The 16,315-nt window shown below is 49.8% G+C and overlaps 1 protein-coding gene across 1 annotated transcript; it reads left to right on the forward strand.

The window, feature by feature from the left end:
* Positions 1-401: 401 nt before the first annotated feature.
* LOC124019999 (sprouty-related, EVH1 domain-containing protein 2-like) lies at positions 402-14,520 on the forward strand (the record flags this gene model as incomplete). The annotated part of the gene is made up of 5 exons (XM_046335414.1): positions 402-597; positions 1,858-2,026; positions 2,613-2,677; positions 9,029-9,154; positions 12,689-14,520. Coding segments are annotated over 5 exons (1,384 nt in total), but the record flags the coding sequence as incomplete, so codon positions are not given.
* Positions 14,521-16,315: the final 1,795 nt, after the last annotated feature.

A 16,315-nucleotide genomic window follows, 5' to 3' on the forward strand; every position in this document is an offset into this window, starting at 1 on the left:
GGTGATTTATAACCACAGTACTATTGATTATTTGTATTTAGAACCCTAGTACTATTGATTATTTGTATATGATGGAAGGTGATTTATAACCCCAGTACTATTGATTATTTGTATATGATGGAAGGTGATTTATAACCCTAGTACTATTGATTATTTGTATATGATGGAAGGTGATTTATAACCCTAGTACTATTGATTAGTTGTATATGATGGAAGGTGATGTAGAACCCTCAGGCTCAACTTGCCTTAAGAGTCGGCTGCAATGTGAAACACACCCTCCCTCAGTCTATCATCACCAGAGTGAGAATCCAGGAGCATAACATGGTTAACCTGAAGGAAATGTGATGATGAATCATTCTGACTCATAATGGTGTTGATGGTCCCTCTCTCTCCCTCTCCAGCGACAGCTACATCGTGTGTGTAAAAGCCGTGGTGATGGTGAGGGATGATTCCAGTGGGGGCTGGTTGGTCCAGGACGGGGGGGCTCTGAGTAGAGTGGGAGTCTGCAGGGTCCTGCCCCCCGAGCTGGGGCTGGGACTCGCACCCCTGGGTCGCTCCCACTTCCTCATCCATGGAGAACGACTACGGGACAAACAGGTGAGGGACAAACAGGTGAGGGACAAACAGGTGAGGGACAAACAAGTGAGGGACAAACAGGTGAGGGACAAACAGGTGAGGGACAAACAGGTGAGAGACAAACAGGTGAGGGACGAACAGGTGAGGGACAAACAGGTGAGGGACAAACAGGTGAGGGACAAACAGGTGAGGGACAAACAGGTGAGGGACAAACTCATGTGAGCATCAGACACACAAACACACACCAAATATATACACATACACACACACACACACACACACACACACCATAATAGCAATAAGGGGTTACAAATGTCCAAAATAGGTTTTATTACAAAGTCTTCTGCTGTCACTATGACAACTGGTACGGTACAATATAGTCTGGTCTTCTGTAGTCAACATGCTGTCACTATGACAACTGGTACGGTACAATATAGTCTAGTCTTCTGTAGGCAACATGCTGTCACTATGACAACTAGTACAGTACAATATAGTCTAGTCTTCTGTAGTCAAAATGCTGTCACTATGACAACTGGTACGGTACAATATAGTCTAGTCTTCTGTAGTCAACATGCTGTCACTATGACAACTAGTACAGTACAATATATTCTAGTCTTCTGTAGGCAACATGCTGTCACTATGACAACTGGTACGGTACAATATAGTCTAGTCTTCTGTAGTCAACATGCTGTCACTATGACAACTGGTACAGTACAATATAGTCTGGTCTTCTGTAGTCAACATGCTGTCACTATGACAACTGGTACGGTACAATATAGTCTGGTCTTCTGTAGGCAACATGCTGTCACTATGACAACTGTCACTATGAATCTTCTGTAGTCACTGCTGTCACTATGACAACTAGTACAGTATATAGTCTAGTCTTCTGTAGTCAAAATGCTGTCACTATGACAACTGGTACGGTACAATATAGTCTAGTCTTCTGTAGTCAACATGCTGTCACTATGACAACTAGTACAGTACAATATATTCTAGTCTTCTGTAGGCAACATGCTGTCACTAATATAGTACAATATAGTCTGGTCTTCTGTAGTCAACTGGTACAGTACAATATAGTCTGGTCTTCTGTAGTTAACATGCTGTCACTATGACAACTAGTACAGTACAAGATAGTGTTAAATTGGACTCATTGTTCTGGTCTCGACTCAACTAAAGTTGGTCTCCAATACAACACTGCTAAATAATTATCATGATGATTGATTGACAGGTTGATTGATTGATTGACTGGTTGAATGACGTGTCTGTTGTGTGATTACTCAGGTGATCCTGGAGTGTGCTCTGAGGAAGAACCTTGTGTACACCAAAGCGACGCCCACCTTCCACCATTGGATGGTGGAGGACAGGAGGTGTGGCCTGACGTTCCAGAGGCCTGCTGATGCTCGGGCCTTCGACAGGGGCGTACGGAAAGCCATGGAGGACATGGCAGAAGGTGGGGGAAACTCTGGAATGGTCTGACACGGGCCTTTTTAAAGGAGTAGCATGCTAGGTGCTACGATGGTAAAATCTGCCGTTGTGCTCTTGAGCAAGTCACTTCACCATAATTGCTCCAGAGGTACTGGGCAATGCTGACTCTGGTCTTGACTCCAACCTCTGAGGAGATCTCAGGGGGAGTTGGAACATGCAAATGACACATCTCCAATTCACACATGTATATTCATATTTTTTATTTGTCCTTTTATTTAACTAGGCAAGTCAGTTATTAAGAACTAATTATTATTTAAAATGACGACCTAGGAACAGTGGGTTAACTGCCTTGTTCAGGGGCAGAACAACAGATTCGTACCTTGTCAGCTCGGGGATTCAATCTAACAACCTTTCAGTTACTGGTCCAACTCTCTAACCACTAGGCTACCTGCCGCCCCTAATATACATTTGTACGTGTGAAATATGACAAATATTAGCATCCGTCAAATTATTATTATGAATTAAGGTGTAACAATGCGATTGAAAAGTCTATACCTGAAAATAGTGCACAACCTGAGTTAGTTAATTTTGCCACTCTTTGCTCCCCGTAGGCTCCACAACGTCCTCCTCAACACTCCAGAATGAGGCAGAACTGGGCGACGATGACGTGTTCACCGTAAGTACGACCTGTCTCATTTAGATGTTTAACTGTCAGAGATGACCTGTCTCATTTAGATGTTTAACTGTCAGAGATGACCTGTCTCATTTAGATGTTTAACTGTCAGAGATGACCTGTCTCATTTAGATGTTTAACTGTCAGAGATGATCTGTCTCATTTAGATGTTTAACTGTCAGAGATGACCTGTCTCATTTAGATGTTTAACTGTCAGAGATGATCTGTCTCATTTAGATGTTTAACTGTCAGAGATGATGTGTTCACCGTAAACACGACCTGTCTCATTTAGATGTTTAACTGTCAGAGATGATCTGTCTCATTTAGATGTTTAACTGTCAGAGATGACCTGTCTCATTTAGATGTTTAACTGTCAGAGATGATGTGTTCACCGTAAACACGACCTGTCTCATTTAGATGTTTAACTGTCAGAGATGATCTGTCTCATTTAGATGTTTAACTGTCAGAGATGACCTGTCTCCTTTAGATGTTTAACTGTCAGAGATGATGTGTTCACCGTAAACACGACCTGTCTCGTTTAGATGTTTAACTGTCAGAGATGATCTGTCCCATTTAGATGTTTAACTGTCAGAGATGATGTGTTCACCGTAAGTATGATCTGTCTCATTTAGATGTTTAACTGTCAGAGATGACCTGTCTCATTTAGATGTTTAACTGTCAGAGATGATGTGTTCACCGTAAGTATGATCTGTCTCATTTAGATGTTTAACTGTCAGAGATGATCTGTCTCATTTAGATGTTTAACTGTCAGAGATGACCTGTCTCATTTAGATGTTTAACTGTCAGAGATGATCTGTCTCATTTAGATGTTTAACTGTCAGAGATGACCTGTCTCATTTAGATGTTTAACTGTCAGAGATGACCTGTCTCATTTAGATGTTTAACTGTCAGAGATGATCTGTCTCATTTAGATGTTTAACTGTCAGAGATGATCTGTCTCATTTAGATGTTTAACTGTCAGACTGGTTATGGTGATGACCATCATTATATTACATAAGCCCAGCCAAAAGCCCTGCTCTATCATAGGTCACTCATTAAAGCCCCCATGTTACCTGTCTACCCCCCACTACACCCTCTGTTACGGGTCTGTGGTGTGTGGGTGTGTGTCTGTGTTACCTACACCATCCTCCTGTAGCGTGACACTGGGAGCAGCAGGCAGGGTCTAAAGGTCACTTCCTGTTACCACCACCTCCCCCCACCACTCACCACAATCAAACTAACGTTGGCAGCTGCATCTAAGCTTTGTGACACTGTGATTTACCAGCAGTCAGAGAGAGAGATGGGGGGGTAGAGGAAGTGGCTCATCTTGACTTCAACTGTCTGTTAGAGCTAGATGAATGGTCTGAGTTTACACACATACCTCTGCACAGGCTGAAGCTCCTGTCCTCTTTGGGCACCTCTCCTAAAGTTATCAGCAGTGGCCCGGTGTGTTGCGAGGTGGGTGGTGACGTGTCAGACAGGATATACTGATTTACTACCCTGTGTACACACACAAGAGAAGGGGGAGGGGACAGGGCTAGGAAGCACATTCTTCCTCAATTATTCCTCATGGGCTAGCCTATACTTAACCCAACTCCCCCTCCCCTGCCTCTCGCTGAGCGGACACTATTTTTGTTGAGAGAGGACAGAGAGACAGAGAAATTGAGAAGGAGAGTGAGACACAGAGAGAGACAGAGAAATTGAGAAGGAGAGTGAGACACAGAGAGAGACAGAGAAATTGAGAAGGAGAGTGAGACAGAGAAATTGAGAAGGAGAGTGAGACACAGAGAGAGACAGAGAAATTGAGAAGGAGAGTGAGACAGAGAAATTGAGAAGGAGAGTGAGACAGAGAGAGAGACAGAGACATTGAGAAGGAGAGTGAGACACAGAGAGAGACAGAGAAATTGAGAAGGAGAGTGAGACACAGAGAGAGACAGAGAAATTGAGAAGGAGAGTGAGACACAGAGAGAGACAGAGAAATTGAGAAGGAGAGTGAGACAGAGAAATTGAGAAGGAGAGTGAGACACAGAGACATTGAGAAGGAGAGTGAGACAGAGAGAGACAGAGAAATTGAGAAGGAGAGTGAGACACAGAGAGAGACAGAGAAATTGAGAAGGAGAGTGAGAGACAGAGAGACACAGAGAAATTGAGAAGGAGAGAGAGACAGAGAAATTGAGAAGGAGAGTGAGACAGAGAAATTGAGAAGGAGAGTGAGACAGAGAGAGAGACAGAGAAATTGAGAAGGAGAGTGAGACACAGAGAGAGACAGAGAAATTGAGAAGGAGAGTGAGACAGAGAGAGAGACAGAGAAATTGAGAAGGAGAGTGAGACAGAGAAATTGAGAAGGAGAGTGAGACACAGAGAGAGACAGAGAAATTGAGAAGGAGAGTGAGACATAGAGAGAGACAGAGAAATTGAGAAGGAGAGTGAGACACAGAGAGAGACAGAGAAATTGAGGAGAGTGAGACCGAGAGAGACAGAGAAATTGAGGAGAGTGAGACCGAGAGAGAGGTGTATTTTGCTGCCATTCTTCTAGTTTTGAGACATTTAGCTGCTGTCTTCCTCTTTCACCTTCCCCCTCTTCTCTCCACAACATCCTCTCTCTCTCTCTGTGTCTCTCTGTCTCCCCTGTGTGTGGTGGGCTGCAGTAGAAACAGAGGAGAAGTGGTCTGTGTAGTGAATGATCAGCAGTAATGAGAGCAGGGTTGTATTCACTAGACCCCAAATGGAAGAAAACACCGAAACAGGGAGGGACTACCTCAACTTGGCCAATAAGAAACACTCGTTTTTTGTTTTCTGTTGCAAAAAAATGTTTTCCTACGATGTGCACTAATGAATATGACCCAGGGGTAGCCAGAACCGATTGACAGACAGGAGTTCACCAAGATCCACCCACATGCAGCTCCAGAGAGAGAGAGAGGAGGGGGTGGTACAGGGGGTTTGGGTTGGGGTTGTTGTTATTTTTGGGCCAGCCATTCTGAAGGGCTTTGGAACAACCAATCAACATTACAGTCCACTCTGTGGGTAGATCTCAACACTGGCCATGGAGAGAGGGAAGGAGGGAGAAGTTAAGTTTAGTCCAACACGGACCCCCATAAAGCAAACCAGTGTGGGGGGGGGGGGGTTGAAAAAGCTAAATAAAGTGGCTCTACACACTTCCCCCTGGCCTGCCGGTGTGGGCAGCGACAGACAGACAGACAGACAGACAGACAGACAGACAGACAGACAGACAGACAGACAGACAGACGGGTCAGAGGCCTTTGCGTTCTAAATAACACCCTATTTCCTGGTTAAAAGTAGTGCACTATATAGGGAATAGGGCTCTGGTCTAAAGTAGTGCACTATATAGGGAATAGGGCTCTGGTCTAAAGTAGTGCACTATATAGGGAATAGGGCTCTGGTCTAAAGTAGTGCACTATATAGAGAATAGGGCTCTGGTCTAAAGTAATGCACTATATAGGGAATAGGGCTCTGGTCTAAAGTATTGCACTATATAGGGAATAGGACTCTGGTCTAAAGTATTGCACTATATAGGGAATAGGACTCTGGTCTAAAGTATTGCACTATATAGGGAATAGGACTCTGGTCTAAAGTATTGCACTATATAGGGCACCATTTGAAACACAGGGGCAAAAATCATGTTCAGCCTGTCAGTCAGTACTCTGCTGCCTGCAATGCCCCCAGAGGCTGTCCACCTGCCTGCCTGTCCAAAATATCTGTCTGGGCGCTCAGCAATGTGGAGTCACACAGACACCCACAATGTGTAGAGTCAGCTGGCTGCTGGTCGGCTAGCCGGCGGTCTGGTGTGTTTTGTGTCTGGCCAAGGTTTGACTTGGACCAAAGCCTGAGGAGGAAAGGGGCCAGGATAATGCTACTCACACAGGCTGGAAGTAGACCTGGAGAGAGAGAGAGGGTAGGGGGAGGGGAGCAGAGAGGGGGGGGGAGCAGAGAGGGTAGAGGGGAGGGGAGCAGAGAGGGTGGGGGGAGCAGAGAGGGTCGAGGGGAGGGGAGCAGAGAGGGTAGGGGGAGGGAAGCAGAGAGGGTCGAGGGGAGGGAAGCAGAGTCGAGGGGAGGGAAGCAGAGAGGGTAGAGGGGAGGGAAGCAGAGAGGGTCAAGGGGAGGGAAGCAGAGAGGGTCAAGGGGAGGGAAGCAGAGAGGGTCGAGGGGGGGCAGAGAGGGTCGAGGGGACGGGAGCAGAGAGGGGGTGGGGGGACGGGAGCAGAGAGGGGTCGAGGGGAGGGAAGCAGAGAGGGTCGAGGGGAGGGAAGCAGAGAGGGTCGAGGGGAGGGAAGCAGAGAGGGTCGAGGGGAGGGGAGCAGAGAGGGTCGAGGGGGGGGGAGCAGAGAGGGTCGAGGGGAGGGGAGCAGAGAGGGTCGAGGGGAGGGTAGCAGAGAGGGTCGAGGGGAGGGAAGCAGAGAGGGTCGAGGGGAGGGAAGCAGAGAGGGTCGAGGGGAGGGAAGCAGAGAGGGTCGAGGGGGGGAGGCAGAGAGGGGGTGGGGGGGGTAGCAGAGAGGGTAGAGGGGAGGGAAGCAGAGAGGGTAGAGGGGAGGGAAGCAGAGAGGGTCGAGGGGAGGGAAGCAGAGAGGGTCGAGGGGAGGGAAGCAGAGAGGGTCGAGGGGAGGGGAGCAGAGAGGGTCGAGGGGAGGGAAGCAGAGAGGGTCGAGGGGAGTGAAGCGGAGAGGGTCGAGGGGGGAAGCGGAGAGGATCGAGGGGAGGGAAGCAGAGGATCGAGGGGGGGGAAGCAGAGAGGGTCGAGGGGGGGGAGCAGAGAGGGTCGAGGGGAGGGAAGCAGAGAGGGTCGAGGGGAGGGGAGCAGAGAGGGTCGAGGGGGGGAGCAGAGAGGGTCGAGGGGAGGGGAGCAGAGAGGGTCGAGGGGAGGGGAGCAGAGAGGGTCGAGGGGAGGGGAGCAGAGAGGGTCGAGGGGAGGGGAGCAGAGAGGGTCGAGGGGAGGGGAGCAGAGAGGGTCGAGGGGGGGAGCAGAGAGGGTCGAGGGGAGGGGAGCAGAGAGGGTCGAGGGGAGGGGAGCAGAGAGGGTCGAGGGAGGGGGAGCAGAGAGGGTCGAGGGGAGGGGAGCAGAGAGGGTCGAGGGGAGGGGAGCAGAGAGGGTCGAGGGGAGGGGAGCAGAGAGGGTCGAGGGGAGGGGAGCAGAGAGGGTCGAGGGGAGGGGAGCAGAGAGGGTCGAGGGGAGGGGAGCAGAGAGGGTCGAGGGGAGGGGAGCAGAGAGGGTCGAGGGGAGGGGAGCAGAGAGGGTAGAGGGGGGAGGGGAGCAGAGAGGGTAGAGGGGAGGGGAGCGTAGAGGGAGGGGAGCAGAGAGGGTAGAGGGGAGGGAAGCAGAGAGGGTAGAGGGGAGGGGAGCAGAGAGGGTCGAGGGGAGGGGAGCAGAGAGGGTCGAGGGGGGGAGCTGAGAGGGTAGAGGGGAGGGGAGCGTAGAGGGGAGGGGAGCAGAGAGGGTAGAGGGGGGAAGCAGAGAGGGTAGAGGGGAGGGGAGCAGAGAGGGTAGAGGGGAGGGGAGGGGAGGGGAGCAGAGAGGGTCGAGGGGGGGGGGGCAGAGAGGGTAGAGGGGAGGGGGTAGAGGGGAGGGAAGCAGAGAGGGTGGGGGGAAGCAGAGAGGGTGGGGGGTGAGCAGAGAGGGTGGGGGGGAGAGGGTGGGGGGGAAGCAGAGAGGGTAGAGTGGGGGGAGCATAGAGGGTGGGGGGAGCAAGGGGGCAGAGAGGGTGGGGGGGAAGCAGAGAGGGTGGGGGAAGCAGAGGGGGTGGGGGGGAAGCAAGGGCGGGCAGAGAGGGTGGGGGGAGCAGAGAGGGAGGGGGGAGCAGAGACGAGCAGAGACAGAGCGGGGGGAGCAGAGAGGGAGGGGGGAGCAGAGACAGGAGGGGGAGCAGAGACAGGAGGGGGGCAGAGACAGGGGGGCAGAGACAGAGGGGGAGCAGAGACAGGGGGGCAGAGACGGGGGGGGCAGAGACAGAGGGGGGAGCAGAGACGAGCAGAGACAGAGGGGGGAGCAGAGACAGAGGGGGAGGGGCAGAGACAGAGGGGGGCAGAGACAGAGGGGGAGGGGCAGAGACAGAGGGGAGGGGCAGAGACAGAGGGGGAGGGGCAGAGGAGGGGGAGCAGAGACAGAGGGGGGGGAGCAGAGACAGAGGGGGAGGGGCAGAGACAGAGGGGGGGAGCAGAGACAGTGAGAAATACACTGAAGCAAGTCCTGGATTTGCAGAGGTAGATCTGTGTAAAGAGAGGCCATAGAGAAACAGAATCAGAGAGAGACATTTTGGGGTGACTGATGGCCAGTGACCGACAACTGCTTGTCCAATCAGAGCTTTACTGACTCTTCTGTGGTTTTGTCTTTTGTCCAATCAGAATGCCACAGACAGCTCATCTAACTCCTCCCCTCTCGCTGACTCATGCCACTTACACAACAACTGCATCCTGGGAAACGACCTCTACGAACCCTATAGGTTGTCAGACCACTACTTCCTAGATCTGGTAAGCCAATGGGAGGAGAGTAAGGGATGGGATGATGTTGACACTGGATGTGTCTCCCTGACCCATTCTGTAATACCAACATGTTTCAAGCAGACCACCATAGGCCCTGTGCCCGAGAACGCCATGGTAACATGTTTAAATTACTACCGACCCGTAACACTCACGTCTGTAGCCATGAAGTGCTTTGAAAGGCAGGTCATGGCTCACATCAACTCTATCATCCCAGAAACCCTAGACCCACTCCAATTTGCATACCGCCCCAACCGATCCACAGATGATGCAATCTCTATTGCACTCCACACTGCCCTTTCCCACCTGGACAAAAGGAACACCTACGTGAGAACGCTGTTCATTGACTACAGCTCAGCATCCAACACCATAGCGCCCTCAAAGCTCATCGCTAAGCTAAGGACCCTGGGACTAAACACCTCCCTCTGCAACTGGATCCTGGACTTTCTGACGGGCCTCCCCCAGGTGGTAAGGGTAGTTAACAACACATTTACCATGCTGATCCTCAACACTGGGGCCTCAAGGGTGTGTGCTCAGTCCCCTCCTGTACTCCCTGTTCACCGACGACTGCGTGGCCATGCACGACTCCAACACCATCATTAAGTTTGCAGACGACACAACGGTGGTAGGCCTGATCACCGACAACGACGAGACAGCCTATAGGGAGGAGGTCAGAGACTTGGCAGTGTGGTGCCAGGACAACAACATCTCCCTCAACGTGAGCAAGACGAAGGAGCTGATCGTGTACTACAGGAAAAAGCGGGCTGAGCACGCCCCTATTCGTATCAACGTGGCTGTAGTGGAGCAGGTTGAGAGTTTCAAGTTCCTTGGTGTCCACATCACCAACAAACTAGAATGGTCCAAACACACCAAGACAGTCGTGAAGAGGGCACGACAAAACCTATTCCCCCTCAGGAAACTGAAAAGATTTGGCATGGGTCCTCAGATCCTCAAAAGGATCTACAGCTGCACCATCGAGAGCATCTTGACTGGTTGCATCACCGCCTGGTATGGCAACTGCTCGGCCTCCGACCGCAAGGCACTACAGAGGGTAGTGCGTAAGGCCCAGTACATCACTGGGGCCAAGCTTCGTGCCATCCAGGACCTCTATACCAGGCGGTGTCAGAGGAAGGCCCAAAAAATTGTCAAGACTCTAGCCACCCAAGTCATAGACTGTTCTCTCTGTACTACACGGCAAACGGTACCGGAGCACCAAGTCTGGGACTAAAAGGTACCTGAACATCTTCTACCCCCAAACCATTATACTGCTGAACAGCTTCTAACCCCAAACCATTAGACTGCTGAACATCTTCTACCCCCAAACCATAAGACTGCTGAACAGCTTCTACCCCCAAACCATTAGACTGCTGAACATCTTCTACCCCCAAACCATTAGACTGCTGAACATCTTCTACCCCCAAACCATAAGACTGCTGAACAGCTTCTACCCCCAAACCATTAGACTGCTGAACAGGTTCTACCCCCAAACCATTAGACTGCTGAACATCTTCTACCCCCAAACCATTAGACTGCTGAACAGTTTCTACCCCAAACCATTAGACTGATGAACATCTTCTATCTTCTACCCCCAAACCATTAGACTGCTGAACATCTTCTACCCCCAAACCATTAGACTGCTGAACATCTTCTACCCCCAAACCATTAGACTGCTGAACAGCTTCTACCCCCAAACCATTAGACTGAACATCTTCTACCCCCAAACCATTAGACTGCTGAACATCTTCTACAAACCATTCTACCTGAACCAAAACCATTAGACTGCTGAACAGCTTCTACCCCCAAACCATGAGAAGTTTGGACTTTTTTTCCCAAACCTCTATAAATCACCAATGCCGGCCCCCATTGATTTAGGGCCGTAGTATGGTGCTCCCATAGCGGGCATGGAGGTCTGGATGCCCCTTAAATGCATTTAAAACCGTTTTGAAAATGGGGGCTTGGTAACCCAAAAATAAAACCAGGTGCCCGAAAAACATGCACTGAACAGAGATGTCTGGACTTAGTCGTTTTTCTGAACTTTTTTTCGAAACCTTTCCTTGAATCACTTCAGGCCGGCCCCCATTAAACTACCTCGACTAACCCGTACCCCCTGTATATAGCCTCGTTATTGTTATTTTACTGTTACTTTTTTGACAGTAAAATGTATTTTGCATTTGTCTTACTCTGCATAACAGCAGTCAGCGTTTACCCACCTCATCGTTTACCACTTCATCACTGCATATTACTAATAGTAATGCATATATTTAGAGAATACTGTGTAGTAAAATGTGCACAGTGGAACTATAAATACGAAAGTTACACAGCATCATCCACACCATGTCTGTAGCTCCATCATCCACACAGTGTCTGTAGCTCCATCATCCACACAGTGTCTGTAGCTCCATCATCCACACTGTGTCTGTAGCTCCATCATCCACACCATGTCTGTAGCTCCATCATCCACACCATGTCTGTAGCTCCATCATCCACACCATGTCTGTAGCTCCATCATCCACACCATGTCTGTAGCTCCATCATCCACATCATGTCTGTAGCTCCATCATCCACACCGTGTCTGTAGCTCCATCATCCACACCATGTCTGTAGCTCCATCATCCACACCATGTCTGTAGCTCCATCATCCACACCGTGTCTGTAGCTCCATCATCCACACCATGTCTGTAGCTCCATCATCCACACCATGTCTGTAGCTCCATCATCCACACCGTGTCTGTAGCTCCATCATCCACACTCGCTCTGTATCCATCATCACACCGTGTCTGTAGCTCCATCATCCACACCGTGTCTGTAGCTCCATCATCCACATCGTGTCTGTAGCTCCATCATCCACACTGTGTCTGTAGCTCCATCATGTTATCTAATGTTTGTTCATCCTCTCTCTCTCTCTCTCCATCATCATCCTCACTCTGTCTCTGTCTCTGTCTCTCTCTGTCTCTCTCTCTGTCTCTCTCTCTCTCTCTCTCTCTCTCTGTCTCTCTCTCTCTCTCTCTCTCTCTCTCTCTCTCTCTCTCTCTCTCCTGTCTCTCTCTCTCTGACTCTCTCTGTCTCTCTCTCTCTCTCTCTCTCTGTCTCTGTCTCCTCTCCCTCTCTCTCTCTGTCTCTCTGTCTCTCTCTCTCTCTCTCTCTGTCTCTGTCTCTGTCTCTCTCTCTGTCTCTCTCTCTGTCTCTCTCTTCTCTCTCTCTCTCTCTGTCTCCCTCTCCTCTCCTCTCCTCCCTCTCTGTCTCTGTCTCTCTCTCTGTCTCTCTCTGTCTCTCTGTCTCTCTCTCTGTCTCTGTCTCCCTCTCCTCTCTCTCTCCTCTCTCTCTGTCTCTCTGTCTCCCTCTCTGTCTCTGTCTCCCTCTCCTCTCCCTCTCTCTCTCTGTCTCCCTCTCTGTCTCTGTCTCCCTCTCCTCTCCTCTCTCTCTCTCTGTCTCCCTCTCTGTCTCCCTCTCCTCTCCCTCTCCCTCTCTCTCTCTGTCTCTCTGTCTCTGTCTCCCTCTCCTCTCCTCTCTCTCTCCTCCCTGCAGCCTCTGCCCCGCATCCCTCGCCACGTCACCTTCCAGGACGACGAGGAGATCGTCAGGATCAACCCTCGGGAACGTTCCTGGGAGCTCCCCTCGGAATCCTCCTCCCGCTCGGAACTCCACATGGACCAACTAGAACGCTCCTGGCTCACGGGCTATGAGGACTACCGCCACGCCACCGTGCGCCACAAATACATCCGCCCGCCAGACGACTCTGAGTCCTATGTCCACTTCGCTAAGAGCGAGCCACACAAACACCACTATAGTTATCCCCTGGTATCCACACCGGTAGATTCCTCCGACCCCAAACCTACCTTCAGACCTTTACCCAAGAGGCACCACTACGCCGGCTTGGGTTCGCAACACCGCCGTCCAGGGGAACAGGGCTTCGGTGGGGGCGTGGTCTCTACCCAGCCCCAGCCCCTCCTTCCTGGCTCGTCTGATGGACAGGACAAGAAGTCTGAGGAGGGCGGTGTTGGCGAGCGCCTGCAGTGCCAATACTGCGGCGAAACGTTCTACGGCGGTAATAACCGCCGGGGGCGCTGCCAGGACGCGCCGGACCCGATCAGGGCGTGCGTCCGGAGGGTCAGCTGCATGTGGCTGGCCGACACACTGCTGTACCACTGCATGTCTGACCCGGAGGGGGACTACTCAGACCCCTGCTCCTGTGAGGGGGGTGGCGAGGGGAGGCTGGGCACGCGATGGGCAGCTCTGCTGGGGTTGTCCCTAGTGGCGCCGTGTCTCTGTCTGTACCCGCCCCTTCACGCCTGCCACCGGGCCGGGGTGGCGTGCGGGAGCTGCGGGGGCAGGCATGAAGCCTCAATGACATAAACCCAAAAAACCCATGGAGGGGAGAGGGGAAGGAGGGGGAGAAGAAGAGCGGTCCTATGCCCCATTTTGGTTTTGTGGTTTTGTTACTCTACAGACGGACGTGTATATACAGCGTTGGCGTGTTGTGGCTGCCATTTTGAAATGGCGTAAAGATTGATAAGCTCCTTCTTGTGTACTTGTCCTTCTCTCTCTCCTCTCGCCATGTGACTGTCTTCTTCCCTCTATTCCTGTTTGAGGGACGGACTCTTTATTTTATATATCTGACTAATATGTCATGTATCACATACAACCAGGTACTTTCTACTATTTACACCGACTTGGTGTTGAACAACTTGAATTGTTTAGTTTGCGTATGTTGTCCTGTGTGGTTGTTTGCTAGGAGAGCCTGTTTGATATTAGACCTGGGTTCATATAGTATTTGACATTTTTTTTAAAATAATTTCAGTGTTTGTTCTAGCCGGCCTGAAGCGCCAGATGGGCGGGGTTTGCAGTGTCTAGACTCCTATCGGTTCATTAATCCAGGCGAGATCAATCAAGCACAGTTTTAAGTCTTTGAAATTATTTCAAATAGCATTTGAACCCAGGTCCTTTTTTTTTTTAGATAGTTCTGTTTATATGCCACCAGGGCCGATCCCAGCCCCCTCTAAACCCAACTGGCCTTCTGTCCCAAGTCCTTAGAGCAACGACTAGGAGATAAGCCTAAAGCTGCTGTACTAGTGTGTGTGTGTGTGTGTGTGTGTGTGTGTGTGTGTGTGTGTGTGTGTGTGTGTGTGTGTGTGTGTGTGTGTGTGTGTGTGTGTGTGTGTGTGTGTGTGTGTGTGTGTGTGTGTGTGTGTGTGTGTGTGTGTGTGTGTGTGTGTGTGTGTGACTAAAGCCTCCTTTGGTGTTAGTAACAAATGTTACCTCTTCGCTACCCCAGTACATTTCATTTACACCATCTTTACATAAACTGCAATATCAGCATTTATAAAGGTTTGAGTTGGACCCTACAATCAACCAGGAAACCTTCCCACGGATTAAGTCCTGGACTTAAAAACATACTCGATGGAGAATCCATATTGAAATATCTTCTTAGTCCAGCACTATCTTTCATTTGTGTCCAGGAAGTGGTCCTTCTGTAGCTCAGTTGGTAGAGCATGGCGCTTGTAACGCCAGGGTAGTGGGTTCGATCCCCGGGACCACCCATACGTAGAATGTATGCACACATGACTGTAAGTCGCTTTGGATAAAAGCGTCTGCTAAATGGCATATATTATTATAAAGTTGGTATAGACTCTATACTATAGAGCCTACTACACAGAGGTTCAACTTTAACCTCTGCGGTGAGAATCAACAGGGACACATTGATTTTTGACATTTTGAATCCAAAGATCATTTTTAATTGTATTTATTTTCTCTCTGAATTGCCCCACCAGCCACAGGGTGGACAGACAGACAGACAGACAGACAGACAGACAGACAGACAGACAGACAGACAGACAGACAGACAGACAGACAGACAGACAGACAGACAGACAGACAGACAGACAGACAGACAGACAGACAGACAGACAGACAGACAGACAGACAGACAGACAGACAGACAGACAGACAGACAGACAGACAGACAGAGAGTTGGTAGGAGATAGTGTCTAGGTACCGCAGGGTGGACAGACAGACAGTTGGTAGGAGATAATGAGATAGTTGGCAGGAGATCTGTCTAGATACCACAGGACAGACAGACAGACAGACAGACAGACAGACAGACAGACAGACAGACAGACAGACAGACAGACAGACAGACAGACAGACAGACAGACAGACAGACAGACAGACAGACAGACAGACAGACAGACAGACAGTTGGCAGGAGATAGTGTCTAGATACCACAGGGCCACAGGGTGCACAGACAGATATGCCAGTTGGTAGGAAATAGATAGACAGTGCCTAGATACCTTCTCTAAAGCCAAGAACACATTTAGAATGGGTCCCAAATGGCACCCTATTCTCATAGGGCCCTGGTCAAAGTAGTGCACTATAAACGGAATAGGCTGCCATTTGGGATGCATTCTTAGCCTTTTTTAAATTTTTTAAAGTTTCTGTCAAATCTGAGGCATGTCAATTTGGGTTTTATCTCACCACTTGAGGTTTGAAAACGTCTGACAATCGTAGATGTCTGTGAAGCACTGCTTTGAGACATGAGTGTTATTAACATTTGATACAGGTTCAAAGTTGAAATGTACCTGCAGGAAATCAACTGTATATGTATCTAATATATGAGGAAGTCAAACTCAATAGGACTTTTCTATTGAGAAAATGAGTCAATGATAGATTATTATTATTATTATTATTAGCTTATCAGCATCGTGTACTCTCACTGAGGACCTATAAGAAGCAGTTTCACCTTTGTCCCGCCCCCTTCTCACCAGTCACACACCTTTTCTCGTATGATTGACACTGCAGCTATCCACTCCCAACACTCCATCCACAATGTTTAACGCCCAACACTAATTACAAGAGGACTGGGGTCCGTTCAAGAGGGGGCGATGTTCTGACAAAATGTTTCTGATTTAGAAATGAGACGAGTGGACATGATTCTGTCCCAGAGGCCCAGTCTATTCTACACAAGGTGGAAGTGTTCATTAGGTACAGAACGGAACAACAACAGGCTGCAACGGGAAGAGACTACCTGACTCCAATAAGAAGCGTTTTTAAAACGTTTTCAGTTGCACGTCCTAATGAGTACAACCCTGTCAACTAACGTGTCCGTTTTGTTCCATAGAAATACAATGGCGCCTTGTCAGCTATGCAATGTCAATG

This window comes from Oncorhynchus gorbuscha, unplaced genomic scaffold (assembly GCF_021184085.1).
Source record: "Oncorhynchus gorbuscha isolate QuinsamMale2020 ecotype Even-year unplaced genomic scaffold, OgorEven_v1.0 Un_scaffold_745, whole genome shotgun sequence".
NCBI lineage: Eukaryota > Metazoa > Chordata > Actinopteri > Salmoniformes > Salmonidae > Oncorhynchus > Oncorhynchus gorbuscha.